Source organism: Panthera uncia, chromosome D4 (genome assembly GCF_023721935.1).
Source record: "Panthera uncia isolate 11264 chromosome D4, Puncia_PCG_1.0, whole genome shotgun sequence".
NCBI lineage: Eukaryota > Metazoa > Chordata > Mammalia > Carnivora > Felidae > Panthera > Panthera uncia.
Genome location: NC_064807.1, coordinates 18,299,713 through 18,327,556, shown reverse-complemented (window position 1 = coordinate 18,327,556; position 27,844 = coordinate 18,299,713). Strand labels below are relative to the sequence as shown.

General features: G+C 35.8%; 1 protein-coding gene across 9 annotated transcripts in view; it reads right to left on the bottom strand.

The window, feature by feature from the left end:
* Positions 1 to 27,844, bottom strand: part of VPS13A (vacuolar protein sorting 13 homolog A) — a 257,663-nt gene that overhangs the window by 66,096 nt on the left and 163,723 nt on the right. For all 9 annotated transcript variants that reach the window (XR_007458693.1, XM_049633783.1, XM_049633762.1 and 6 more), the window contains 9 exons: positions 26,861 to 26,962; positions 25,414 to 25,572; positions 24,996 to 25,251; positions 23,499 to 23,659; positions 11,787 to 11,890; positions 7,980 to 8,262; positions 4,255 to 4,650; positions 3,900 to 4,004; positions 3,633 to 3,779 (listed from right to left, as the gene is read on the bottom strand). Coding sequence is in view for 8 of the 9 variants with exons in the window: in XM_049633783.1 (XP_049489740.1) it covers positions 3,633 to 3,779; positions 3,900 to 4,004; positions 4,255 to 4,650; positions 7,980 to 8,262; positions 11,787 to 11,890; positions 23,499 to 23,659; positions 24,996 to 25,251; positions 25,414 to 25,572; positions 26,861 to 26,962 (1,713 nt within the window). In the remaining variant the exon portion in view is untranslated. The remainder of the gene's footprint in view (positions 1 to 3,632; positions 3,780 to 3,899; positions 4,005 to 4,254; positions 4,651 to 7,979; positions 8,263 to 11,786; positions 11,891 to 23,498; positions 23,660 to 24,995; positions 25,252 to 25,413; positions 25,573 to 26,860; positions 26,963 to 27,844) is intronic.

Here is a 27,844-nt window from a genome sequence, read left to right as displayed (position 1 = left end):
AGCAGGAACTTACATAGGAGAGTCAAAAGAGCAGCAATACTTCACCGAAGCATATTTCCCATGAGGAACGGAGAAGACAAAAAATGATGCACTCTGAATACCCTCAAGCCTATTTTCTGGTAGACTTGGCTTAAAAATGCATGCTTTATGTTTACAAATAAACACCGCATCTTTTTAAAGAGTTACGTGCTCGGGGCGCCTGGGTGGCTCAGTCGGTTGAGCGTCCGACTTCAGCTCAGGTCACGATCTCACTGTCCGTGAGTTCGAGCCCCGCGTCGGGCTCTGGGCTGATGGCTCAGAGCCTGGAGCCTGCTTCCGATTCTGTGCCTGCCTCTCTCTCTGCCCCTCCCCCTTTCATGCTCTGTCTCTCTCTGTCTCAAAAGTAAATAAACATTAAAAAAATATATATATTCTATAAAGAGTTATGTGCTCAAAATCTTGAGATTAGAGCAAGTGCTAATGCACTTGTCTTTTGTAGTAGGAAAACAGTGATCTAAGTAAGTTTAACAAATCAACATAGGTAATAACCATGAGCATGCATCTTAAGGTTGACCACTTTAGGCCATAATTATGATGTAAAAAATTTAACAAAAGAAAATTTATCTCAAGAAAAGCTGAAATTGAAAACAAAAAGAAACTGAAAGGGGGCACCTGGGTAGCTCAGTCAACTGAGCATCCAACTTCAACTCAGGTCACAATCTCATGGTTTGTGAGCTCCAGCCCCTCGTCGGCTTGCCACAGTCAGCGTAGAGGCTGTTTCGGATCCTCGGTCTCCCTCTCTCTCTGCCCCGCCCCCTCTCTCTCTCTCAAAAAATGAATAAACATTAAAAAAAAGAAACAAAGTAAAATAAAAAGTTAGGCAGTTGTAATTGCAATTAATGTAAACATAAACTGAACAGAGACAGAGGGTGTAAAAGTTAGGTTTTTAAAAAAGCTAAGACCCAACGATGTTTTCTGCAACAGACACACAAATCAAGACACAGAACTGCTGTAAGTAAAACTACGTAAGAAGCTGCACCTAGAAAACATCTAAAGGAAAACAAATCTGGAGTTGGTCATCTTAGCATCTAGACAGAAGGGCTCTACATCCAACAAATCAAGAACCTTAGACTTCATGAGCACACGTGAAACATCTGCAAAAATACATCATATATTCATTCAACAAATATTTGGCAAGAGCTGGTCATCACTGATCACTGCTCGGAACCTGCTAACTGCTCTTCATTTCACTCAGAGCAAAAGCTAAAACCTTTGGAATGGCTCAAGAAACTCTCCATGATTGCTCTTCACTCCTGTTGCACCTTGTTCTCCACTACTTCCCCCTCTCCAGTAATATTGGCCTCTTTTGCTACTCCTCAAATATGCCAAAAATCCTTCCACTTTAGGGCATCTTCCCTGGATGATCCTTCTGTCTCTAATGCTCTTTCCCAAGATATCCACATGGCTGAGGATTTCAGTTCCTGGCTAAAAACCTAGGTGCAATTTTGCAGGTCGCACCACAGGCAATTACGAAGGCCTCATCTGGCAGGCCCCACAGGGCTACACTGCCCTCCTCTTGGCTAAGTAGGAGCACAGTCAGCATACAGCGGTAGCAAAGACCCAGCCCTCACCTCCAGTGATGCACTTACACGTGTCAGAATTCCCACCTAAGTTCCCTTTATTCAGAGGCCTCTTTATATGGCCCGTGGCAGAGGCCTTTTTGACGACCTCCCTTCAAGACCTCTCTATCAAGGACAGAGGGGGAAGCCTGCAGAGACTTTCTCTCTCCTCTCCGTGTTCAGTACTTTTCTACTCTTAGCTCTTCCCCCCTTGTCATGGCTCATCCTCTAAGTCCATAAAAGTGTAAGAGCCTTTTGTTCCAGGCTCCCTTGACAGCCACGCGACCCCAAAGTCTGTGCTGATCCACCTGAACTCTGACCAGTGCTGCTCCACACGGAAAGTGGAAGGGGGAGAGTGGGCACTTTCTCCAGGTTAGCCTCTTGCTTACATATGGGAGGAAGTGACTAAGGGCTTGACAGTCACTCTCAATTTGGCTTGCTGTCCTCCAGCTGCTCCAACACCCGGCAGCTCAGCTGAGCTCTTGGCAACTGCTACCTCCCACACTGCCTACATGTCTATTCAAATATGACCTCAATGAGTCCTATCCCTTGACCACCTTATATAAAACTATAGCCCACTGTGTTTGTTAGAACTGTTAATAATACTTCCTGTCTTATGCTCTGTCTTATTTTCTTTTCCCTGATTAGACTTTTCACCTTTAAACACACTATATATTTTACTGATTGATTATACCATTATTAATGTTTCTACATACCCCCAGTGAAATGTAAACTACACAAACACAGGGACTTGTGGTTCTGTTAACGGATGTATCACAAGGCACATGAGAAATACACACAGATATTCATTAATGAATGAACAGGCAGACTTCAAAAAAAGTGGAACTGCTCAAAGAAACATAATTATGCAAATAAAAACCTGAAAACTTAAATAGCAGTTTAGACACAGGAAAAGTAAAAAGCTATTAAAGCTATACATTTAGAATTTATCTAGAATGCAGCAAAGAGAAATACATAGAAGGAAAATAGAAAAAAATCTATATAAAGAGATATGGAAGAGAGAATACGGAAGTCTAGAACATACTGATTAAAGGCCAAGGATAAACCAATGGAAAAACAAAGGAGATGCAGTATTTAAATAGAAAACAGTTGCAAATTTTACAGCAAGTACAAAATAGATCTACAAATCTCAGAGGAAAGCATCTCAAGCAGGACATATAAACGGAGCCCACACATGGACAAATGGTAGTATGACAGCAAAACAGCAAAGACAAAGATCATGAAGGCAACTGGGAAGAAAAAGAACCTCCAAAGGAATAACAGAATCACAGCAGAACTTTGAACTATAGTGGAAGCCAGAAAATGGTGGAGTAAAATCTAGATATGTTGAGAAAAAATAGAATTCATTAGCAAGAGAAATTATCATAAAAGACGATGGTAAAAATTTTTATGGATAAACACAAACTAATGGCATTAGCTCCAAAACAAGCTCTAAAGGAAAATCTACAGAACATATGTCAGGAAGAATAGTCCCATCAAGATGGTTTGAAAGCAAAAAGGCACAGTGAATAAAAACAGCAAATAATGTCTCTTAAATCCTAACAGATTTACAATAAAATTTCTTCAAAAGTAAAATATTCCATTAGGCGGTCTTTTTAGAAAGCTTTTATGCAGAGGTCTAATAGCTAAACATGGAACCGAATAAAAATTTCACTCCTAAGTCACTACCGTCTTCTTAAAATAACTGGCTTAGCTTACTCTATAAAGGCATTCTTAACAGCTTTATGGAAAGAACAAATCATTTCCTACTTTTTACTGCATTTATACTTTATCTAGTCTTCTTCTGTGTGTTTTCACTGTTTGGTTACTAGTTGTTAAATATCTACTTCCCTTATCAAGCAATACATTCCTAAATGACAAGGTTTGGTTTTTAAAAATTAAGTATCTAGAGCCTGGTACAAATAAAATGGAGTGTGGGGGGCAAATTAAAAACTTACAGAGTGGTTTCAGGTATTTAACTTCAAGTAAAACTCAAAATCCAAAGAGGTACATTTTTGACATTCATCTACCCACCTGCTCTAAATCAAGAGAGAGCCATTTATCATTTCCCTCTTCAGCCACTGATATATGGTATTTGCTTTTGTTTTCAATCATATAAAAAGGGGTAAAAGTCACAATTCTGGTAATGTTAAAACTGCTGAGGTCTATAGTGACACCAACCTAAAGGGAAAAAACAACATTTCAAAAACTGTTACATTACCACAACATCCTAATAAAAATTAAGTATTTGATAGATATAATTTAAACACAAGTTTCTTGAGGAGCAAAGAATGAACTCACTTGATACTCCATTTTCAGGCCTTTACATTTAACAGCTCCATGACTCCCAACAGTATCAATTGAAAACTGATCTGACAATTCACTATCAGTTACCATAAGCTGAACCTAGAAAAAAATTTCCAAATACATTACAATTTAGATATCTTTAAAAATTCCTATGTAAATTGATAAATTTTTTGCTTGTTAGCATAAATATTACGTTAATGCACTAAACGTTTCTGCATACTAAAATCTAACATTTTAACCTCAAACATATAAATGTTATTCTAACCTGTTTCATAATGTTCTTCAAAACTTTAAAAAAGGAGTGATAAATAGCTGAAGAAAAATGAAAGTTTAAAAAAATCTTACATACCTTATTGTTATTAAAAAAATGCTTTGGTTGAAAAGAAAAAAGAATGGGTTTTTTGTAATTAGGTGGATGCTTTCGATGAATTCCATCTGCTTTATACTGTAACATTCGACCAGTTTTATTGACCATCCAATAAGGACTATGAAATGCCACAACTGTCTGGCCGATATTGTAAGTTACATGGATAGCAATATCTAAATCAGTCTTTTCTATTTCTGTAACACAGGTGAAATTGATGAAACTAATATCTTGCTGATTAGGCTTTATACAATATTCACTTTTCCAATCATGATTAAGATAGTCAAGTAATTTTAAATGTAGTCTGGCTTTATCCAACTGCGCAGTACAAATATGGGCTGACTGTCCTTCATTTAGAGTATAAACTCTGTGTTCAATCCCCTGTAATAAAAAAAAAATACAGTAAAATTTTAAATGTGTCAGAATAATATGCCAAAAACCTCTCTTTAATGATTGCAAATGGCATACACATAATGCTTCTGAAATACCTCTGTCAGAACAGGTCAGAAGACTTATATTTGACTTCTAACTCTGCCAAATGTGTAAGCTTCTATAAATTATTTAATCTGAGACTTGAATTATCATATTTATAAAATGGTCTAAACCCTCAACTTCAAAGAACTATGAGAATAAAATTAAATAACATAATGAAAAACTATGCTGAAATAAACATTATAAAGCACTATCATTAGTAAAACATTAAAAAAATCTTATCCACTAGTGATTTTAGTTTTGAAAACTACAAAATAATGAAAAATGAAAAAAAAAAAGATAGTAATCCAAAATAAGCAATCCTAACTAATTTTTATTTCTGCTTTTTAACAATCCCTCATCACCCATTTCCAATCACTGTTTATACTACACCTTACGTCTCAAAACTGTTCATTTCTCTCTGTCCACCCTTCCATGACCTTATTAGTTCATGTCTCTCGCTTTAGTCTCTTAACCGTTCTTGTCCCTTGTAATCCTCCCTCCATACCACAGCTAAATTCTCTTTTTAAAAATTTATCATATCCTTTGGAAACTAGCAAACAAAATGTGATCCCCAAAAGTACCAAATTAAAAGTCTTTGAGAATGGAACACACATAGATAGTTCATCATCAGTTTTTCAATCATCTTTAATCTGATTCCTTAGTGTTGTTATAACAAAGGAATCTCTTAAAGATTTTTAATTACTTAAAGCAAAACTAATGCAAATTACTCATGTCTGACATCTTAGTTAATATTCCACAAAATAAGAACAGTAATGGTTGGTGGTGATGTGAGAGAGGTAAATAAATTGCAACCATAGGCCTGTCAGGCATTATGCTAAATCTTTTATAAGCATTATCGAATTTCATTTTCCCATATACCCATTATACAAGTTTTATTAATATCCCTATTTTATGGACTAGGACAAATGATATAAAAAGATAATACAACTTGCTTAAAGACATAAAGCTAGTAAATGAAAGAGGTAGGATTCAATCTCAAATCTATCTGACAGCAAAGTACAAATTGTTAACCACTATAGTATCTGCCAACCATATGGAAGAGATATCCTTAAACCATAGATCTGTTAACTCCACCCCAATTTATCAGACAAGTATAAACATACAGTAAATCCCAACAATTATTAATAGACCACTACAAAAATAATTACTAGACTACAGTAAAGAACTACCTTCTTATATTTGATAAGCATGGCAAATAGAATGTTTACTTAAAAACTACACTGTTGGTGAAAATGCAAAGTGGTGCAGCCACTGTGGAAAACAGTGTGGAGGTTCCTCAAAATTTAAAAATAGATCTACCCTATGACCCAGCAATAGCACTGCTAGGAATTTACTCAAGCGATACAGGAGTGCTGATGCGTAGGGGCACTTGTACCCCAATGTTTATAGCAGCACTTTCAACAACAGCCAAATTATGGAAAGACCCTAAATGTCCATCAACTGATGAATGGATAAAGAAATTGTGGTTTATATACACAACGGAATACTACGTGGCAATGAGAAAGAATGAAATCTGGCCTTTTGTAGCAACGTGGATGGAACTGGAGAGTGTGATGCTAAGTGAAATAAGTCATACAGAGAAAGACAGATACCATAAGTTTTCACTCTTAGGTGGATCCTGAGAAACTTAACAGAAGACCATGGGGGAGGGGGAAGGAAAAAAAAAAAAAAGAAAAGGTTAGAGAGGGAGGGAGCCAAAACACAAGAGACTCTTAAAAACTGAGAACAAACTGAGGGTTGATGGGGGGTGGGAGGGAGGGGAGGGTGGGTGATGGGTATTGAGGAGGGCACCTGTTGGGATGAGCACTGGGTGTTGTATGGAAAACAATTTGACAATAAATTTCATATTGAAAAAAAAAGATGGAAAGATCTGTTATAACAAAAGAATCAGATGTAATCTGTTAAAACAAAAAGTACTTAAAAGAAAAAGCATCTTTATAGAGCATAATATTCTTTTTAGAAAACAAACATAAGAGGGGTGCCTGAGTGGCTCAGCTGGTTAAACATCCAACTCCTGCTCAGGTCATGATCTTCCGGTCCATGAGTTCAAGCCCCTCATGGAGTTCTGCGTTGATAGATCAGAGCCCAGAGCCTGAGAGATTCTGCACCTCCCTCCCTCTCTGCCCCTCCCCCACTCACATTAGTGCACACGTACGTGTGTGCATGCACTCTCTCAACAATAAAAACATAACAAAAAGTTTAAAAACACTAGCATGAGAATAATATAATGTAGGCTGTTGTTTCTATTTGCCTAATATTTTAAGACGAATTCTCACACTTGTTTCAAAAGTTAGTGTCCATCTTTTAAGCATAATAAATGAGATACACATGAAAGAAAAAGATTAAATATATATACACAGGCATACCTCAGAGATAATGCAAGTTCAGTTCCAGACCACAACAATAAACCAAATACCACAACAGAGCATGTCAAATAAATTTCTTGGTTTCCCAATGCATATAAAAGTTATGTTTACACTATACCGTAGTTTATTAAGTATGCAATAGCATCATGTCTAGAAAACCATGTACACACTTTAATGCTTTATTGCTAATAAACATAAGCCATCATTTGAGCTTCCAGCAAGTCATTATCACTGATCATAGATCATAACAATTAATAATGACAAGTCTGAAATATTACAAGAGTTACCAAATGTGGCAAAAAGATATGAAGTGAGCAAATATTGTGGGAAAAATGGAGCCAAAAGACTTGCTTGACATAGGGTTGCCATGAACCTGAAATTTGTAAAAAAATGGTTTCTCTGAGAAGTGTGATAAAGTGAGGTATGCCTATATTCTAAACTTGAAATGATTATCTTCACCTGAACCACTACTTTCAGATGATGTAATTACAGTTTTTACTATCTCTTTTTTTCTGAATTTTCTAATATATATATATATATACACACTATTTTCATAAATGATTTTAATTTTTTAATGTTCACTTTTGAGAGACTGGTATATCACATTTGTGCATGTAACATATTCAATTTAGCAGCCATATTTCTAAGGTAAATCATGGCAAAAACCCTCTTTTTATACAATATGGATTGAAGCATTTCTTTTCCATTTGAAGGACAGCTGGACTGCCCATTCACCAGTACTATTAATTCGTATGAGAACATTTAAACATTGTTTTGTTGCTCATAATGTTAAATAACCAAAGCTACAAAATCAAAGACAGGAAGGCATTAAAAAAAACTCTAGAATACCTCTATATAATAAGCAATTTTGTAAGGAAGAAGATTTCGGAGGAGGATAGGCGGCCACAAATGCATTATGTATGGTAAGTCCCAACCATCTTCTGAATACACAGAGAGAGATGCCAAATTATCTTTTTCTGGGACAACATTAATAATAAATGGTTTCTTAGCAGCGTTTGTAGATGTACATATCTTCTTTAGAAGAGTGCCTTCATTTTTTATAATTTCTTCAAAGTCAATTCTTTCACACACTTCATAATCCTCATCTTCTGGCTTCAGAGAAAGAGGTGATCTGTGTCAAGGATTAAACAGTATGCTTTAAAATGCTTTAAAAGAAAACAAATTAAGTGATTACTACTTAGGAACAATAAAATTACATCACTCCCTGCTCTTGTAATAAATTTTTATATTTCCCATTCTTCTTAGGGATAGGTAAGATAGACCAATGAATGGATGTTTTCATAACTTTCTAAAACTAATCAAATTAATTGGCTCTTAAGAGGAGAATATTTTTCAGGGTACCTGGGTGGCTCAGGTGATTAAGAGTCTGACTCTTCATTTTGGCTCAGCTCATGATCTCAGTTTCTCGAGCTTGAGTCCCACATCGGGCTCTGCGCTGACTCTACAGTTCAAATTAAATCACTACCTTTTCAATGTTAATCACATGAAAGCTTTCAAATAGATACGTAATTGCTGAAACACTGGGAATAGGTGCAGAAGTGGTTGCAAGAAAATCATATAATTAATCTTTATATTTAAACATCACATTCTGTTTACATTTGAACTATACTTTAGGCTTCATCATTTTTCAAACCTAACCTGCCCAAATATAAACACTTAAATATTTTTGTACTTCTAAAACCCATCACCTATAATTTGACACTATCCCTTGCAGATGAACAACTTGTCCATCTACCTCCAAACCAGATTGTCTGAAACTCCAGTCCTGTAGTTTTAAATATCCAGCACACCCTTCTGTAATGATGTCTGAGGATGACTTAAATTTGCTAGATTGAACCCTAAACTGTCCATGCCACTTCTCAGTGTGTTCCTTTCAAGGAACTTCTAACTACTAGCACTCTGGACTATAAAATATTAGACTTTTCCGTCTTCTTTGACATACACATAAATCTAATGATCTGTCAAGCCCATTATCAGATTTAACCTGTTTTATTTCTACATTCTCTATGACTTTCATTGTCTTTTCTAGTCTTTTAATACTTAAAGATAAAAACTTTAATTTTCTCTAAGTTAAACTAATGCCAATAAAGTCATCTGGATTATCAAAACCTTTATTGGACCTATTATTTACGAGACGGTAAAACTGGAAATAAACAAATGAATAAGTCATTCTTTACTCTTAAGAGATCCCAATCAGGTGGGGGATGTAATGTTAAAAGAAAACTACTGCCTTGTGATAGGTACAAAAACCGTATGTACACAGCAGACTGAGGGCATGCGAGTGTGGTTAAGTCTTTCTAGACAGTTGCAGAGCATTCTCCAGAGGTGAAAATTTTGCCAAAACGTTTTGTTCCGAAGAAAAGACTTGAATTGGAGAAACATGCAAGGTTAAAGCAAAGTTTAAGAAATGAATAGGAAAAAAACACCAGAGAAAGATGATCAATGGTGAGAGGTTCTGAATGAGAAAAGCTGATGGGGTGAAAGGTCTTGAAACATAAGGGTACCAGATGTTCTAAGAGAAGAGGGAAGAAAAAGATGACATCAAAGATAAAGATGGGGCGCCTGGGTGGCTCAGTTGGTCAAATGTCTGACTCCTGAACTCGGCTCAGGTCACGATCTCACAATTTGTGACTATGAGCCCTGCATCGCCTCTGCGCTGATGGCACGGAGCCTGCTAGGGATTCTGTCTCTCCCTCTCAAAATAAATAAACTTAAAAAAAAAAAAGATTAAGATAAAATTTATATGAATGAGGGAGCAAGTACCTCAATGTAAACTTAAACTATGTTTCAAATGTTACATTACAACACGTATAGGACAATCAACTCCCAACTATTCCTTATAGTCACTTACAAACTCTGTGCTTTCAGGCCTCCTTACTTTTATTCACCCAATTCCTCCCACTTAACACCGCCCTTACCTGCTAATCTGTAATTATATTTTATCTTTAATGCATGTATCTCACCCAGGAGTCCATCATTAAGACCTTCTTTGTTTTCTGTAGTTTTCTGCAACTCTTAACTGTTCTGTATCTCTACAACCCACTGTTTGCTTCCTTCTGTATTTACATAATGTATCAATCTCTCAAGGGTAGTAGCAATGCCCAACTCATCGTAGCATTCCACACCAGTGCCTTATACACAGCAAAACACTTGACATTTTTTAAATGAATTAAAGAATCAGTATATTTAAATTCTCCAGGGAGAGGTAGCCATTTGTTAAAGACCTCATAACTTAAATGTAAGTGTACCTTTGTTAAATATAAGACCTCAAAACTTAAATGTAAGTGTACATCTCAGAATTAGATTAGACAAATACCTAATGTGAAATACAAGCTGGTTCATCACTAATAATTTTAATTAAGATTAATTTCCATTTGACAAGTTAATATGGTAACCAGAAAGTGTAAAAATACTCTAAAACACTTTTTATGGACAGAGTCACAAAATATACAGCAATAATTTATTAAAAATAAAGCAGAATGCCATTACCTTTTCTCATTCAAGGACAAAAGGAGTTGAAACTTTTTTACAGAAATTTTTAAACATATCCTACATGCTATCTTTAGTCTCCTAACCCACCCAAAATCATTCCTAGAATAAGGTCAGATACTATGAACAACCATTTTGTTGTTCTCTCAATGAGAGAATTCTTGCCCTCAGCAAGTCTGAACTAAGCAATAAAAGGCTCATTAGGGCTGAAGGTGTAAGCAAGAAAATACTTTTTAGTAGCAGGTCTACTAACTGAAAATATGTGCCTAAACCTGCTAGATTGCTTTCTAAGCATTAGGGAGTCAATAGTGAACTTGGCATGGATCAGAAGGACTAGAGGAAGAGCGTGTTTTGGCACTGCTTTGTAGTTTTGCCTCCACCCTTCCATAACACAGGTCTGGGTCCAGGGCTAGCATGTGTTCTGAAATGGTACTTAGACAAACCACAATGATTATTCTCAGGAAAGTTCTACTTTCCAAGAGAGTTCAATATCCCTAAAAGAGATCATTTTTTAATTCCTGATTATATAAATATCCTGAATATCTGTCTGTTATGATATTAACCCTAAAATTCTAAGACTAATACATCATCAGCATCCTGTAAGAATTTTTACCTATAAAATTTTGTATCAGGTTTAATCTAATTTTTAATATTTAAGATCAACGTACTGCATATCACAATTTATACTATAATTCTACCATTGAACAATACACAGGTAAAAAGATGAAATATTTTATGTTTCTAAAAGGATTTTTTAAAAATTCTATTCTAAAACATTTCAAAGGTAAAAATGTCTTCATAATAGTATATTTAAATCTAGAAGCTACCAATCGTGCTCAATTCATCATTTTGTAAAAATCATGAAAAAATGATATGGTTATGATGGCTATACTGTAAGCATTTAATAAATGTATTTACTAGTAAAAGCGCAAGTAATTTACATGGTATAAATTAAACACATTACATTTTCCTTTAAAAAAATGTATAACACCTTTTAAGCACCCTGAAACTTAAATAAGGTAGACAAATTATTAACAGAACAGATTTGATTAAACTTTGATCACTTAAAGACAGATATCCCTACCAAATCAGAAACTAAAAATTCCACGGCACCTTAGAGCAAATAAAAAAGAAAAAAGAAATCACCGGTAAGATGTTAATGGTATGTTGAATTCACTTCCAGGTGAAGCTGTTCCCAATGAAGTGTCCCCTTCATAAACAGAAAGTGGAATTGAAAAATGATTTTTAATCTGAGAAAGAAAAACAAATCATATTTAGCACCATTAATCTCAGAATTTAAAGACATTTAAAAAACATTCCATCAAAATATCCCAATAAAGAAACTAGTGGGAGATATTTACCTTTCTTATAGAAGTTAGAAAAGAAACAAACATGCTATTATTTATCCTAAAAATTACAAGGAAAGTTGCCACAGTTTTATAGAAAAAAATGTGTCAACAATAATACTTTAAAAATCCTCAAAAAAGGCCACAGGCTGGGTAATGTGTACTTTTGTAAATCACTGTTGTATGCTCCTGATTGGATAAGGTACTCTCTGAAGTGTATGGAGACTATCTCATCCAATAAGTAGCATACAACAATGGTATATAAAAGGTAACATCACTGAGATTACTATATGTTACCAGATAAACTTCCAAACACTTATATTTATCCTTGGGATGGATAAAAACAAACTAGTCAGTAAAACCATTTTATTATAATCTTTCTAGATCTCTAGTAAAATTGTCCTATTAAAAAAAAATAATAATACCCAGGGACACCTGGCGACTCAGTTGGTTAAGCATCCGACTCTTGATTTTAGCTCAGGTCATGATCTCATGGTTCACAAGTTTTGTGTTAACAGAGCCTGCTTGGAATTCTCTCTCTCTGCCCCACCCCCGTTCTCTCCCACTCTCTCTCTCTCAAAATAAATAATAAAGAAACTTAAAAAAAATCATACCAAAACAGAAAACATACTGAGAATTAAGAATTGATAAATGGATAATCTTAACTACACTATGTTTTTTTCTAGGTAAATCATTGGCTCTATTTGAAGCAACAGGGATACCTTCAAATTTCTATAGTGTCTTCAAGAATTTTAAAATTAACGTATAACTATTTAAAAAATAAAAAAAATCAGTAATAGGTAGAGCAGCACAACAGTCATCTTTTAAAACAGTTAACTATAAATAAAAAATGAAAGAGAAGAATTTCTGTTTCCAGCCATGATGGAATAATAGGGACTATACAAACATTCCCAATGTAAACGACCAAAACACAGGAAAAAGAACCTATACATTAAATAATGGTTTTCAGATACTGGGCAGCATATAGCACAGGAAAGAAAAAGAATAAAAAAGAAACCACCAAAATATGCAGTAAGACTACCCCAGCTTGCTGCCTGAAGTTTTTAAGACTATTGTGGGGGCAGAAAGAGAGGTCAAACAGAGCTCTGTCTGCTGAAGTCAAAGAGACAGATATGAGAATCTGGGGAAGCCAATGTGCCTTAAACGCACAGCATGTTGAGGAGCGAGTAATTGGAGAGGCAAGAGTTGCAGATTTAAGAGTGTCCCTGTTGTCAAAATTTCACTTCATTACTGACTGGAACATGCACACGAACATGACTGAAACTATCGAAGGCTCAGTAAAGATCAACCTCCAACCCATCGTCAACGGGAGTTCTCTAAAGCAGCTCAGGCCTCCTCCCACAGCAGATCTGAGCAAACCTTGCTATGACCATGTGCCACACTTGCACGTTCTCCTGTAGCAGGAGTCCATCCAAAGTGGTGTCACAACCCTGGCAGTGTGCAAGGAGACCCAACAAGGGCCAGCATCACTCCACAGTGACTCCTGTGATGGGAGAGGGGGAATAACCACACATACCAGTTCAACTATGGCCTGAGCAATGGGCTAGGGGCAGACAATTGATCTGACTGCAGGCCTCACCCACCAATGAAAGCTTCTTGGGGACGGACTACAGTTCTGGCAAATACAGTTTGAACCAACTCAACCTCAAGGCAGCCCCAGACTGGACCACTAACAACACAGGAACTAAACTCTGCCCCCAACAGGCAAAGAGAGCCATCTCAGGCAACTGAATCGAAGGCAAACTCAGCTAAGCCACGATAGCAGGATATGTGCAACACACATAGGACACACATCTGAACTGCCACATTCTGGGGAACATGGGACACTACAGTGTAGGATGCTATAGAACCTCTTCTTCATAAAGCTATTACTTTCAGGAGCAGGAGATATACCTGACTTTCCTAACACATAGAAACAGACACAAAGAATTAGACAAAATGAGGAGACAGAGGAATATGTCACAAATGAAAGAACATGAAAATCATGGTAAGAGACATAAAATAAAAATGGAGATAAGATGCTTGATAGAGAATTTAAAGTAATGGTCATAAAGATGCTCACTGGACTTGAGAAAAGTGAGGAGGGTCACAGTCAGACCCTCAAAAAAGTGACAGAAAACATTAAAAAGAAATCATCAGAGATGAGTAACTCAATAACTGAAGTTAAAAATAGTACACTAGAAGAAGCAGAAGAATTTATCAGTGATCTGGAGGACAGAGCAAAGGAAAGCAATCAAGCTGAAGAGGAGACAGAAAATAATAAAAAATGAGAATAAGGGAACTTATTGACATATATGATTATAAAGATCTAAGAGGAAAAGAGGAAAAAGGGGGCAAACATTTATTTGATGAAATTAATACCTGAAAACTGAGGAAGGACAAATCCAGGTCCAGATGGTACAGAGAGAGCCCAACATAATCAACACAAGGAGGTCCACACCAAGACACAGTAATTAAAATGGGAAAAACTGTGATAAACAAACAATCTTAAAAGTAGCAAGAGAAAAAGGAAACAGTTACATACAAGGGAATCCGCATAAAGCTATCAGCTGATTTTTTAGCAGAAACTTTGCAGGCCACAGAAAAGTGGTGATATATTTAAAGTGCTGAAAGAATAAACCTGCAACTAAGAATACTCTATCCAGCAAGATTATCATTCGGAATAGAATGAGAGATTAAGAATTTCCCTGATTACTACGTGGCAATGAGAAAGAATGAAATATGGCTCTTTGTAGCAACGTGGATGGAACTGGAGAGTGTGATGATAAGTGAAATAAGCCATACAGAGAAAGGCAGATACCATATGTTTTCACTCTTATGTGGATCCTGAGAAACTTAACAGAAACCCATGGGGGAAGGGGAGGGAAAAAAAAAAAAAAAGAAGTTAGAGTGGGAGAGAGCCAAAGCATAAGAGACTCTTAAAAACTGAGAACAAACTGAGGGTTGATGGGGGGTAGGAGGGAGGGGAAGGTGGGTGATGGGTATTGAGGAGGGCACCTTTTGGGATGAGCACTGGGTTTTGTATGGAAACCAATTTGACAATAAATTTCATATATTGGAAAAAAAAAAGAATTTTCCTGATTAGAAAAAAAAAAAAAGTTAAACAAATCCATCACCAGTACTCAGACTTACCAGAAATGTTATATGGGACTCTGAGTGGGAAAGAAAGACCATAAGGAAGAGTAAGAGCAGCACAAAAACAGTAAAATTAAGTGATTTGCAAAATAATATAAAATATGACTCACATACTTAAAACGTGGGAGGGGGAGACAAGAGTTAAAGTGCTTTTAAAATGAGTTCAAACTTAAGAGACTATCAACCTAATATAGACTGATATATGCATAAGATGTCATAAATAAATTTAGTGGTAACTACAAATCAAAAACTGATAATGGATATGTAAAACGTAAAGAGAAAGGAATCCAAGTATATCACTACAGAGAGAAGAGAAAAAAGGAAAATAGAAGAACTACAAAAACAACCATAAACCCATTAATAAAACTGCATTAAGTACATACCTATTCACTGCTTTGAATGTAACTGGACTAAATGCTCCAATTAAAAGCCACATGGCAACAGAATGGATAAAACAGCAAGATCCATCCATATGTTACCTACAATAGATGTGTTTCACGCATGAAGACATATACAGAATGAAAATGAAAGGATGGAAAGCATTTATCATGTAAATGGAAGTGAAAAGAAAACCAGGATAGCAACACTTACATTGGACAAAACAGACTTTAAAACAAAGACTGCAACAAGAGACAAAGACAGACACTATATAATCATACAGGGGAAAAGCCAACAAGATATAACTGTAAATAGTTATGCACCTAACATGGGAGAACCCAAATACATTAAGCACCTATTAACAAATATAAATTAAGCAATTGATAGCAATACTGTAATAGTTGGGGACCTTAACACCCCACTTACATCAATGGATAGATAATCCAAACAGAAAATCAAAAAGAAAATAGCAGCTGTGAAAGACACATTGGAAGAGACAGATCTAACAGATATATTCAGAACATCCCATCATACAACAGCAGAATACACATTCTTTTCAAGTGCACATGAAACGTTCTCCAGAATATATCACACAGTGCCACAAAACAATATCAATGTCAATAAATTCACAAAGACTGAAATCATACCATGCATCTTTTCTGACCACAATGCCATGAAACTAATCAACCACAAGAAAAAATCTGGGAAAAATACAAATACTGGCATAAAAACAGACACTCAGATCAATGGAACAGAATAGAGAACCCAGAAATGGACCTACAAATGTCTGGCCAACTAATCTTTGACAAAGCAGGAAAGAATATCCAATGGAATAAAGACAGTCTCTTCAGCAAGTGGTGCTGGGAAAACTGGACAGCGACATGCTTTCTTACACCATACACAAAAATAAACTCAAAATGGATGAAAGACTAAATGTAAGACAGGAACCCATCAAAATCCTTGAGGATAAAGCAGGCAAAAACCTCTTTGATCTTGGCTGCAGCAACTTCTTTCTCAACATGTCTCCAGAGGCAAGGGAAACACAAGCAAAAATGAACTACTGGGACTTCTAGCACAGTGAAGGAAACAATAAGCAAAACTAAAAGGCAAATGACGGAATGGGAGAAGATAATTTGCAAATGACGTATCAGATAAAAGGTTGGTATCCAAAATCTATAAAGAACTTATCAAACTCAACACCCAAAAAACAAATAATCCAGTGAAGAAATGGCAAAAGACATGAATAGACACTTTTCCAAAGAAGACATCCAGATGGCCAACCGATACATGAAAAAATGCTCAACATCACTCATCATCAGGGAAATACAACTCAAAACCACAATGAGATCCCACCTCACACCTGTCAGAATGGCTAACATTAACAAGTCAAGTAACAACAGATGTTGGTGAGGATATGGAGAAAGAGGATCTCTTTTGCACTGCTGGTGGGAATGCAAACTGGGGCAGCCACTCTGGAAAACAGTATGGGGGTTCCTCAAAAAATAAAAAAAAAACTACCCTACAACCCAGCAATTGCACTACTATTTATCCAAGGGATACAGGTGTGCTGTTTCGAAGGGACACATGCACCCCAATGTTTATAGCAGCACTCTCAACTATAGCCAAAGTATGGAAAGAGCCCAAACATCCATCGATGGATGAATGGATAAAGAAGATGTGGTATATCTATACAATGCAGTATTACTCGGCAAACAAAAAGAATGAAATCTTGACATTTGCAACTATGTGGATGGAACTAGAGGGTATTATGCTAAGTGAAATTAGTCAGAGAAAGATAAATATCATACGACTTCACTCATGTGAGGACTTTAAGACACAGAGCAGATAAACACAAGAGAAGGGAAGCAAAAATGATATAAAAACATGGAGGGGGACAAAACATAAGAGACTCTTAAATATGGAGAACAAACAGAGGGTTACTGAAGGGGTTGTGGGAGGGAGGATGGGCTAAATGGGTAGGGGGCATTAAGGAATCTACTCCTGATATAATTGTTGCACTATATGCTAATTTGGATGTAAATTTAAAACAATAACAAATTTTTAAAAAAGAAAAATACATGAAGGTTAAATAACATACTACTATAAACAATGAATAGGTCAACCAAGAAATCAAAGAAGAAATAAAAATCAACATGAGGACAAATAATAACAAAAACACAAAGGTCCAAAATCCTTGGGATGCAGCAAAAGCTGTTCTAAGAGGGAAGTTTATAGAAATACAGGCCTATTTCATGAAGCAAGACAAATCTCAAAAGAAAATGCAAGCTTATAGCAAAAAAAGCTACAAAAAGAACAAACAAAACCCCAAACGAGTGAAGGAAGGAAATTAAAAAAAAAAAAGGAACCAATCAATGAGACCAGGAGCTGGTTCTTTGAAAATCCACAAAATCTGACTGTTAGGCAGACTTACCAAAAAAAAGAGGACTCAAATGAACAAAATCAGTAATGAAAGAAGAGAAACAACGACCAACACCTCAGAAGTACAAAGGATTATGAAGTACAAAGGATTATGAGAGAATATTATGAAAAATTCTATGCCGACACACTGGACAACTTAGGAGAAATGCATAAATTCCTAGAAACATATAACCTACTAAAACTGAAGCAGGAAGAAACAGAAAATTTGAACAGACCAATTACCACTATTGAAACTGAACCAGGAATTAAAAACACCCTAACAGGGCTCAGTCAGTTAAGCATCTGACTTCAGCCCAGGTCATGATCTCATGGTTTGTGGGTTCAATCCTGTGTCAGGCTCTGTGCTGACAGCTCAGAGCCTGGAGCCTGCTTCAGATTCCGTGTCTCTGTCTCTCTCTGCCCCACCCCCGCTCACATGCTTTTTCTCTCTCTCCTTCTCTCTCTCAACAATAAACATTAAAAAAAAATTTTTTTTATATGCTCCAAACAAGATGGCATCACAGGTGAATTCTACCATTTAAAGAAGAGTTAATACCAGTTCATCTCAAACTATTCCAAAAAAATAAAAGAGGAAATTAAACTTCCAAATGCATTCTATTACACCAGCATAACACTGATACCAAAACCAGATAAAGACACAACAAAAAAGGGAACTGCAGGCCAGTATCTCTGATGAACATAGATGCAAAAGTCCTGAACAAAATATTAGCAAACTGAATCCAATAATGCATGGCGAAAAATCATCTACTATGATCAGGTGGGATTCATTCTGGGGACACAAAAGTGGTTCAATATTCACAAACCAATCAAAGTGGTACATCACATCAATGAGAGAAAGGGTAAAAACGACATGATCATTTCAATATATGCAGAAAAAGTACTTGACAAAGTACATCCATTCCTGATAAAAACCCTCAACAAAGTTGGTTAAGAAGGAACATACCTGAACATAATAAAGCCCATATACGGGAACCCCACAGCTAATGTCATTTCAGTGGCAAATAACTGAAAGCTTTTCCCCAGGATCAGGAATAAGACAAGGATGTCCACACTTACTACTTTTATTCAACATAGTACTAGAAGTCACAGCCATTGCAATCAAAGAAGATAAAGCTTTCACTATTTGCAGATGACATGACATTCTATATAAAAAACCATAAAGACTCCAATGAAAAACTACTAGAATTGATAAATGAATTCAGTAATGTCACAGGATAAAAAAATCAATACACAGACATCTGTTGCATTTCTACTCACGAATAATGAAGTAGCAGAAAGAGAAATTACGAAAACAATTCCATTTATAATTGCACAAAAAATAATAAAATGCGTAGGAATAAACTTATAATCAAGGAGGTAAAAGGCCTGTGTCCTGAAAACTATAAAACACTGAAAGAAGAAACTGAAGATGACAAAAACGAATGGAAAGATATTCCCTATTCATGGACTAGGAGAAAAAATATTGTTAAAATGCTGACGCTACCTAAAGCAATCTACAGATATAATGCAATCCATATCAAAATACCAACAGCACAATGTATAGAACTAGAACAAATAACCTAAAATTGATACGGAACCACAAAAGATCTTGAGTAGCCACAGCACTTTTGAAAAAGAAAAAAAACTGGAGCTATCACAATCACAGATCGCAAGATATACCAAAGCTGCAGTAATCCATGACAGTATAATACTGGTACAAAAACAGACATGTAAGTCTATGGAACAGAAGAGAAAGCCAAGAAATAAACCCACAATTACATGGTCAATTAATCTATGACAAAAGAGGCAAGAATGTGCAATGGGGAAAGGACAGTCTCTTCAACAAATGGGTTGGGAAAACTGGCAAGCTACTTGCAAAAGAATGGAAGTGGACAGGGGCTCCTAAGTGGCTCAGTAGGTAGAGCATTGGACTCCTGATTTCAGCTCAGGTCATGATCGTGCAGTTCATGAGATTGAGCCCCATGCTGGGCGTGGAGCCTGCTTGGGATTCTCTCCCTCTCTGTGCCCATCACTGTTCTCTCTCTCTCTCTCTCTCTCTCTCTCTCTCTCTCTCAAAATAAACAAACTCAAAAAAAATTAAAAATAAGGTAACCAGACCACTTTCTTACATCATACACAAAACTAAACTCAAAATGGATCAAAGACTTAAATGTGAGATTTGAAACCATAACAACCCTACAAGAGAGCACAGGCAGTAATTTCTTTGACATTGGCACTAGCAACATTTTTCTAGACTCCTGAGGCAAGGGAAACAAAAGCAAAACTAAAGTAGTGAGACTACAGCAAAATAAAAAGTTTCTGCACAGCAAAGGAATCAGCCAACAAAACTAAAAGACAACCTAGTGAAGGGGAGAAGGTATTTGCAAACGACATATCCAGTAATGGGTTAGTATCTAAAGTCTATAAAGAACTTATACATCTTCAGAACAGAAATAAGCAAATAATCTAATTATAAAGTAGGCTGATGAGATGAAAAGATGTTATTCCAAAGAAAACATACGATGGCCAATAGACACATGAAAAGATGCCCAACATCACTAATCATCAGGGAAATGAAAATCAAAGCCACAATGAGATATCGCCTGACACCTGTGAGAATGGCTAAAATCAGAAACACAAGAAACAATAAGTGTTGGCAAGAATGTAGAGAAAAAGAAACCCTTGTGCACTGTTAATGGAAACACAAACTGATGCAGCCACTGTGGAGAACAGTATGAAGGTTTATCAAAAAATTAAAAATAGAATTACCACACTACCTGGTAATTCCACTAGTATTTACCCAAAGAATATAGAAATACAAATTTGAAAAGATATATGCACCCCTATGTTTACTGTAGCATCATACAAGCGCCAAATTATGGTAGCAACTCACGTGTCCACCAACAGACGAATGGACAAAGAAGATGTGGTATACATAAACAATGTGACATTACTCGTCCATAAAAAATAAGGAAATCTTGTCATTTGCAACAACATTTATGGAGCTGCAGAATATAAATGCTAAGTGAAATAAGTCAGATAAAGACAAATACCGCATGATTTCACTCTTATGTGGAATTGAGGAAACAAAACAAAGAAAAAAAGAGAGACTCAAGTATAGGGAACAAACTGGTGGTTACCAGTGGTGAGGTGGGTGGGGGGATGGGTGAAATATATGTAAGATATTAAGAGTACACATATCATGATGAACACTAATATATAGAACTGTTGAATCACTATACTGAATCTAACCAATTGTAATTTAATAATTAAAAAATTCAATTCAACATATTAAGTATGTTTTTAAAACACCTTTCACAGTAGGGGCCCCTGGGTGGCTCAGTTGGTGAAACATCCCACTTCAGCTCAGGGCGTGATCTCACAGTTCATGGGTTTGACCCCTGCATCAGGCTCTGTGCTGATAGCTCAGAGCCTGGAGCCTGCTTCGGATTCTCTGTCTCCCTCTTTCTGCCCCTCCCCTGCTTGCTTGCTCGCTCACGCACACACTCTCTCTCTCTCAAAAACAGACATAAAAAAAAAAAAAAAACCCTTTTCATAAACACAGAAAATCATTGGACAAAATCCAACATCCAGTTCTGACCAAAACTCAGCAAACTAGAAACAAAAGGGAGCATTTTCAACCTAAGAAAGGTCATCTACAAGAAAGCGACTCAAAACTTAATGGTGAAAGAATGAATACTGCTAAGATTGAGAACCAGGCAAAAATATCTGCTTTCAGAACATCTATTCATACTGTACTGGAGGTTCTAGCCAATGCAACAGGGAAGTAAAGGTAAAATAAAATAATACATATCCAGATTGGAAAGAAAAAGGAAAAATCTTTATCTGCGGACATCAAAACTATATCTACGAAGAAGCTACTACAACAAGTGCATCTAGTGACATTACACAATATAGGTTAATATAAAAATCAGTGGTACTATCAGCAATAAAAATCAGAAATGTAAAAATACCAACTTAATCATAACTTTTCAATCAACATTGAAAACCCAAGTCTAAAATTTAAATGGAAATAGAATGGACTCAGAATAGCCAAAACAACTTTGAAAATGAACAAAGTAGGACAACTTGTACTACCTGATTTCACGACTCAGGATAAAAAGGTAATGAAGACAATGTAATTGTGGCATAAAGATCAACAAATAGATCAATGAAATAGATGACAGAGTTCTGAAATAAACCCCCAAAGCTATTGATGAGGGACCATAAGGCAAGCTGATGGCCAAGCACAAGCCAGCAGAGCTCCTCCCCCTCCCCCAGTGAGATATGTGTGATATTCCTCTGGCACTCCTGGCTGCCCAAGAACAAAGCAAGGAACAGAAAACACATGGTTAAACTTACAGAGTCTCCATCAGCTTACAAATATCTTAGCATAATTCCAAGAAAAGGGCAATCTTATCAATAGCCTAATGCCCAAGAACTCCCTACCGTCTTAATATTAATGTTTTGCTAAAGGGAAAAACAACCTTAGCAAAACAGCTAGGCCTCTAGCAACCTGTGAGTCTTTGGCATATGGAAAATCCTTTAAGAAACTTCCTCTTGACTCTAACTCCCCCAGGCCCATAGTATATAACCAGTTACTCTTCACAACCCCAGCACAGCTCTTTCTGCCCATGGGTCCTGTCCCCATGCTTTAATAAAATCACCTTTTGGCACCAAAGAGGTCTTTAAGAATGCTTTCTTGGCCATTAGTTCTGAACCTCATGATTGCCCCACTTCATCGATATGATCAATTTTTTTTTTTTTGCACAAAAGCACCAAGGCATTTAATGGAAAAAGGATGGTCTTGGTTGGAACAACTAAATAGCCACATGGCAAAACATAAACTTCAACCCTTACACCATATACAAAGATTCATTCAAAATGGTATTTGGAACATCCATTCAAAAGATTATTAATCAACAACAACATGTAACTGCATATAACATTAATACACAGAAGCTGATACATGCAAAATTATGCTGAGTGAAAGAAGTCCTATTCCTTTTTGTACTCTGTTTACATGAGCTTCTCTATGTGCAATACACAATGGGAACGTATCAGTGGATGCGTAAGAATGGAGAAGTAGGGAGAGAGGAAACTTTTTGGGGTGATAAATATGTTCAGCATGCTCATTGTGATGACGGTTTCACAGATGTATTTTGTGCCCAAATTCATCAACTTTAAATATGTGCAGTTTATTGTACATCAGTTTAACCTCAATAAAAATGTAAAAATTTTCCCTCGCCATATTTTCTAATTAAAATCAAAGGATGTACACATACTACTACCAAGTCCAAAACAAAATATTGATGAGGCATTTAAAGTAACAGTCCAAAAAGATTGTACAAAGAGTCCTAAAAAAAAGTTATGAGAAGTATTGAACAAAATCCTACCACTGTTCATACTAGAGTAGTACAATTACTGGTAATGATTCTTTTTTATATTAGTTATGATTTTATTGCCGTTTATATTCTTTTGGTATTAATTAGCTTTAGTTTTTTTATTAGCACACAAATATGCATAATATGACCCCACAAAAAAATGGATCATTTCGTACCTGCACTGGAGAACGAATTGTTACCTTCTTACTTCCTTCCACTCCATCGACTTGACAAACAATAGATCTTTCAACCCCAGACTCTCTGTGTCTTACGGTGTATAGTCGTCGTCCCACTTTTGTTAAAGGAATCTTATCAGCAGTAGAGTGGTTAGTGGGTGCTAAATGGAATATGTATGTTTGTAAGTTTTTATTATAAACCATCATATATTAATTTTAAGTAAGTGCTAAATACCAGATAGATCATTTTTTAATATCATGAATAATAATCACTGAAGTTTATATACATAAGACTATAAAAAAAGAGAGATTTCTTTGTATAATCTACAATCAAGGGGTATTTTAAGAAGCCATAATACATTCCCAAAGCATTCATCTAAAACCTTCAAAGTATTTTACCAAAAAAAATTTTTTTAATTGAAAAAAATTTTTCACTTAGTAGTTTAACCTAAGACAATAACATAAATGTTTTCAAACTAACTAACGAGACAAGTCATAAAATACAAGAACACTGAACTTTGGTTTGTTGTCATCATAACCAGGGCCTAATACCTTTAGGCAGTCACTGGCGATTACCAAAAGTAGCTGTAAATTTTCAGTTTTTCATCATTTCAATAACCTGTGATACTTTATGGTGTCTAGGACTTGATTAAACAAAATTTTATACATACATACATTTTATTGGAGTATGACTTATATACCCCTCCAATTCTGTAAAAATGTTAGTTCAAAAACAAATGAGGTAAAAGCTAGAAGAACAATTAATTCACTGACAACGCTGGGTCTACACCTGAAACCTAGCCACCGTTAAGCATCATTTTCTGACTAAAAGCACTAGCCATTAGTCTTAGTACCCCTCCCCCACATCTTAATTAATACTCTCCCTCCTCCATAATGATTTAAATGTCAGAGTGTCATAAAGGGGTGTGGGTGAGGCTTTGGGACTACTTAACTTTACAATGAATAAATATTATGACAATTAAATTTTTTTTTACTTTCATTTCTCATGAAAATGAGAATCAGAAAGGACAAAAAGAAAAACCTTCGACCTCAACAGGCAGAATATATAAACCATTTACAAACTCCAAAACCATTCCAGTGTGCCACTGTTGTGAATTCAAACTCTATTTCTAATTCATTCAGCTGTAAAACTAGTGGAGTATTAGTGAATTATACTAAATGTGGTTAAAGCAACAAATACCAACACCTACAGTCTGTAAAAGCTGTGTTAAGGAACAGATCAAATCTTTTTCCTCCCCAGCATATAAAAAGTGGTGAATTACCATGCCCTAGATAATGCAGTGGACAAAGGAAGTCACAATTCACAATACAAATATATAGTGACAGTAAGCAACCAAAGTCCTGCAAAAGAAAAGACAAAATTCCCAACCTATTTGGAAGATTAAAAAACCTGTAAAAACCACAAAAAAGTAAAATAGGATATAAAAATGCAACTTAAAATAAATTAAAGACCCAGGAAGATAATTTATAACTTACTAAGAAGAATAAAGAAGAGTTTACTGCTTAGGCTGGTCATTGCATTGAAATGATCATTGTCTTTAGTTCCTACATAATCCATACTTAAACTCTCTTCATTTTTCAATACATAGGATCTTGCCAATGGAACATTGAGTACACTAAAAGAATCACTTGGTGAAACAGAGACCGGAAGTCCAAGAGAATTTAAAATCATAAATGGTGCTAGATCCCGTATGATGACAGCTGAAGCTCCAGTGGCGGCTTCTGTAAATGCCTATAAAGAAGAATTATCGTAAATAAAATGACATAAAATGACTAACAGAACACTAATGACCGTAAGACAACTAAGTTAACAAAAAACTTCTTATTCAATTAACAAAAAGGGTTAGCTCAGACGACTACACCAACACTTAAGGTTTCAAATTTCTTTCCTTACCTTGGCTAAATTATTTAACATTACAAGGCCGCATTTGGATAACGTAATGTTTAGTTGGTCTTTTGAATGGAAACTGAGAACAGTTTTATATTCTGGCACTTTGTAATTTTCTTCTTCAGTATCTGACTCAACAATAGTCTTTTTTGCTTTCTTTTTCATCTAAAATGATAAATTATAGAAATATAAGGAAATTTGTTCCTAGGAACATACATTACTCATTTTGCAAAGAAAAAAAAAAAACAAAACTAGACAAGTCCCAGTAATAACATTAGAGACAACAACAAGTTTTTTTCAATTCCATTCCCTTACTGGAATTACTTGGATATCAGCCAACTAAGGTCTTACAGGACAGGGGTAATATTAGAGGAAAAATAGTTCTCATCCTCAATGATACTAAAATGGCAAGCACAATTCAAAAGGAAAAATACACACTAAAATTACTAAATGCGTGTGGCATCTGAATCAAAAGTAAAAGCACACACTTCATAGCGCATGGGCATTCAGAGCAAGAGAAGTCATTTGGCTTACTGGCTATGGAATAAAGAATAGAAACCCAGGGATTTAGAAAGTCCCAACAACATTGCAGAATAGTTCCTACAGCTCCTAAAAATCAATACCATCTACGAATTTTTAGGATTCACAGATCCACTGCCCACATATCTTCTGCTCTAAAAACCACCAAAGAAGTTCCTTTATCCAGTCCTTTATCTGAAAGATGTACAAAATAAGTGCAGTAATCTAATACAAAGAGTTGGACATGCTAAGCTAGTCACCTTTGTTGTTACATTAACTGGCTTTCAACCATTGAAAATCTGTCTGCAGGTGACAGAATCATTACTCAGAGGGAAGCCATACTAGAAATTATTCAGTCTCCTGTTTTGAAGCACAATTTCATCCATCTAAAGGCCCTGATTCTTAGATTACATAAATGTATTGTAATATATTTGAAACAAATAATAGCATCTTTTTTCTATATATATGCACCCTTCAAAGGACAAAGGAAACACAGGGTAGACAACAACCTACAAGAAGATGCTAGAGGCACTGGACGTGCCAGTTCTGAGCTGGGAACCTGCAGCCAGAAATGCATCCCACCTCTTTCACTGAAGATACTACTTTAGGGAAGTCTCTTAAGCTCTCTAGTCTCAGTTCCTTCACATGTTAAAAAGGAGTTAAAAACTCTAACTTCAGAGGGGTGCTATAAGGGGTCAAGCAAAAGTACATTGTTTAGAACAGTGTCTAGAACACAATAAAAGTTACATAATTATTTGTATTAACATAGGAGGCACTGGCCTTGGGGATGAAAATTGCATTCACAGGTCCAACAGGGAAGCACGCGTCAAGGTTCATAATGAGAAAACTTGAACTTTGTTATTAAAATTCAAGTGTTTTGTGTGGTGTGGACATTCTCAATTTTGGAAAAAAAAATTTCAGACTTCCAATGTACCTTGATTCCAAGATTCCATGGTCTAAAATCCTCAGTCTGATCAATTTCTAAAGGTTCAAGCAAAGGCTCCCATACACCAAACATTTCATTGTAATAATGGACCTATAGAGAAAATTAAATTTTGAAATAAGGCATTCTTAGACTTTTGAAGGTGATCTTCCTTGCTGTTTCCCACAACGATTTCTTTTGGCTATGTTATTTCTTTTTATGAAAACTGTTCTACATGCCATTTCTTGGTTTCCTGCACACACTCCCTCAGCACTTTCCTCACCTGGCTAACTTCAGAGTCTAGTCTTCACAATTTAATCTGCATAAAACTCCCTTTTAAGCATCTCTCCTTGACTTCCAGACTGGGCTAAACAGCAAAAACTGTGTCCATTTATCATATATTAGTGACATTTTTAAACAGACCTGCCTACCTCCACTGATTTTTTTGAAATCTCTTGATGAATAACCTACAATTCAGTAAGTGCTTATTTGAATTTTCAGAACTTCCTGGACATCCTAGATCATATGTTCTCTGCAAAATCTACGGAATCTAGCCAGAATTTCAAAATCTGACATCTAGTCAGTCAGTTATGCCTTTATTAGTGTATATTTCTGTATCAACACACAAATAATAAATCAGCTTATAAACCTTCATGTTTATTGATATAAGCTAGAATATCCAATTAGTTTCTACTAGATATAAACTCATAATTAAAACCAAAATATCTTTGGGGATAATTCTCAGTAGATAAATTGTGAAGCAAAATATATGTTGTTTCAAAACAAGCATTTCCTTTATAATTAAGGTACTCTCACAAAAATTTCAAAGTCACTAAAGATAATGCATTCTACAGAAGTATAAGGTATATTCTTCTAATTCCTATTACTTTTACTTTTTTATTATTATATTTTGTTTCTAAGAGATAGACAAAGTGCGCAATAGGGGGGAAGGGAGGGAGAGGGAGAGAGGGGGAGAGAGGGGGAGAGAGGGGGAGA